At 43.4% G+C, this 2,762-nt stretch overlaps 1 protein-coding gene across 1 annotated transcript in view; it reads right to left on the bottom strand.

Annotated features, from left to right (window-relative positions):
- Nucleotides 1-2,762, bottom strand: part of LOC107099706 (voltage-dependent L-type calcium channel subunit alpha-1F-like) — a 25,931-nt gene that overhangs the window by 6,882 nt on the left and 16,287 nt on the right. The window contains 3 exon segments of the mRNA XM_015397944.1: nt 572-702; nt 781-882; nt 2,369-2,471. Coding sequence (XP_015253430.1) covers nt 572-702; nt 781-882; nt 2,369-2,471 — 336 coding nt within the window.

Genomic DNA, 2,762 nt, shown 5'->3' with positions numbered 1-2,762 from the left:
ACAAAACATAGAGAGGAAAACAAGAAGAAAAGGGACAAGAAGAGAGGGACACAACCTAGAACAGATAATGGATGTCTATTCTATTAACATTTCTTCTCAGTTCAAAGCGCTCCATGCCTGTCTTTGGCTAGGCCCCAAATTTCCTAAATCTGCCCCTAACTCAGAGTGATGTTGTCACCAGACACGCAGTGGACAGACCAGCTTTTTCTGCCAGTGGGATGGGAGCCAAATGCTGGTTGTTAGCAGGTCGAGCCACTGCTGAAAAATATGCCATAAACTGATAATTTCATGGAGAAAGAGGCTTAATTGTGTGATTTTTTAAATTCCTTTATTTATGGCTGTTTTATTTAGTGTTGATGGTTCAATGTTGACGTATCGTTGCATCTAGTCTTTGGTTTGCATCACTTCCTGCTGGGTTTACGGTGCTCTGTCCTCCTCAGAGTTACTGACAACGCTGTTCATAGCTAAAAGAATGAGCTCATAGTTCAGTTCACACCGATGAAAATGAAGTAGCTCACATTTATTTGGTAGATGAACTTGTTAGTGAGGGACAACATGGAGAAAGTCTGACCTGAACAGCAGACGGATTTGGAGAGTCGGACTCTCCGGCTACATTTCCATTCTCCTTCCTCTTCCTGAACTTCCTAAAGTAATCCTGGATGAGGAAAGTGGCATAAAACTTCCCGACGGTGACCTCCTCCTCTGCAGACGGAGAGAACAAAGGTTGAGTCTTCAGAGCCGCGAACAGAGACTGAGGTTCCTACAGGGGGGTGTCTCTACCTTCATGTGGAGGAATGACTTCATCCAGCAGCTTCGGCTTCATCCTCTTCCAGATCTTCTTGATGATCGCCCTCAGCTCCTCGTTCTCTTGGTCAGGATTACCTGGAGCAGCATCCAAAGGGGGCGGAGTCAAAGACAGGCTATAAGTTTACATCTTAACCCTTTATAAGGCACTCAGTGAAATTCTCCTTCTAACCCTCCATTTGTAAGGGGCATGCAAGGGATCAAAAATACTAACTTGCCTTATCGGTATTTATACATTTTCATTTATTTATTCTTATTTCACTCCATTTGAACTGCTGATTAATTTACCAACTATATCTATATTTGTATGTTACTCATTTTTAATCATGTATCCTGCTTTACTCCAAAGTTTAGCCTGATGCTCATATTTTAAAAGTTGTTTTAATTATATTGTAAGTAAAAAAAACAGCAGACTAAATGTGGGCTTGTATGTATATATCTATGTAAGTTGTAAAAATTGAAATAAAGTAAAGTAAGTAAAAAAAAAAGTGGGTCTGCCTTTCTGGTTCAGACTGGACTGGTTTGAATCCCACTGAAGGACAGGGAATGTGTGTTAGAAGGTAGCTTTACATTAGACACCACAAAAATCATGTGTGGCGTTCCCCAAGGCTCTATCTTAGGGCTCTTCCTTTTTAAATATTTTCACACTCCCCCTAAATCTGGGCATACACTGTGATTTTTTTAATCGTTGCACACAGCCACAAGTCACACTGTTATATATGACGAAACCCTGCGGTTTCTTCATATAGCTCACGATGTTTGTTCTCTCACTGTGCGACCCGACGCTCTGATGCGATCTACCTGCTCACACTCTACGTCTAAAAACCAGGTGGGTCTCAGCTCCGCAGTGAGATGGCGCTACTCGGACTCGTCTATCTGGAAGCCAACGAGTAGAAGAGGAATATGAAGCTCACTAGAGTGAAACTGGAAATTTGTGCAATTTTGTGCTGAAAGCCCTAAAAAGAAAACGCGACGGCGTATTTGGACAAAGACATGGCTGAGCAAACGTGGCTACGACGGTATGTCAATTTTACAGAAACATCTCCATTTCACTCATTGCACCACCGCCATGCTGCTGGGTTTTCCTCTGAGAGGAAGAAGAAGAAGAATCCTTGTTTGCCCACTGAGCGATTTGCCTGCGACTGCCTTACGACGGCCGACTGAAAATCAAACATGTTTGATTTTCTCCAGACCTTATGATTCCTGATGGGGAGGTGGTCGTTAGAGGCTGATCGCAAAATTCTTGCGAGACTGGAAAGTCAGCCCAAAAAGGCCAAAGAAATGGTACAGTGTACGCCCAGCTTTACTTAGATCTTATTACACTACAACATCATTACCATGTCATATCATCACAGGATCAGATAATACACAGATGATGCTGTGATTTATTTTTGTAACTGGGAGGGGTTGAGTATTAACCAGAGCTAGAAAACAGTGGCTGCTGTTGTGGATAAAAACCTGGTGGTTCTAAAAGAGTCCCTTCAACAAGCTTCCTTTAGGCTGTTGTTGAATTCCTGTAGGTTTTATCATCGGCAGAACCTGTCCTCCATGATGGAGCACTTACCTTCAGTCTTGATCTTGAGCGCGGTGCGAACCAGAGCGAAGAGCGTGGCGTTAAAGGTCACCATCCCATCAGCATTCAGAGGCATGTTCATGGCTACCAGGCGCTGAGGGGGAGAGGAAGAGGAGGGGTGAGGTTCTCACCTTCTCTGCCTGGTCTGGGTTGTAGTATACAGAGCGGTTCTGCTCTGAGGACCTTCACGACATCGTCCCTGAACACCTGTCTGGATAGACTGTTTTTATCTAATAAAGAAGATCTGAGAACATGGAAATAATCCATCGAGTTTATGATTAGGTCAAACTTTTCTGGGTTATCTCTCATGAATGCGGCTGAAGGGGCTGAAGATAAACTTTTATGTCTGAACCACCGAGACTGGTTCTACAATCCAGGTTCTCAT

The sequence above is a fragment of the Cyprinodon variegatus genome, unplaced genomic scaffold (assembly GCF_000732505.1).
Source record: "Cyprinodon variegatus isolate N-32 unplaced genomic scaffold, C_variegatus-1.0 Scaffold28, whole genome shotgun sequence".
NCBI classification, from domain to species: domain Eukaryota; kingdom Metazoa; phylum Chordata; class Actinopteri; order Cyprinodontiformes; family Cyprinodontidae; genus Cyprinodon; species Cyprinodon variegatus.
Note: the sequence above shows the minus strand (reverse complement) of the source record. Positions and strands in the feature narration are given on the sequence as shown.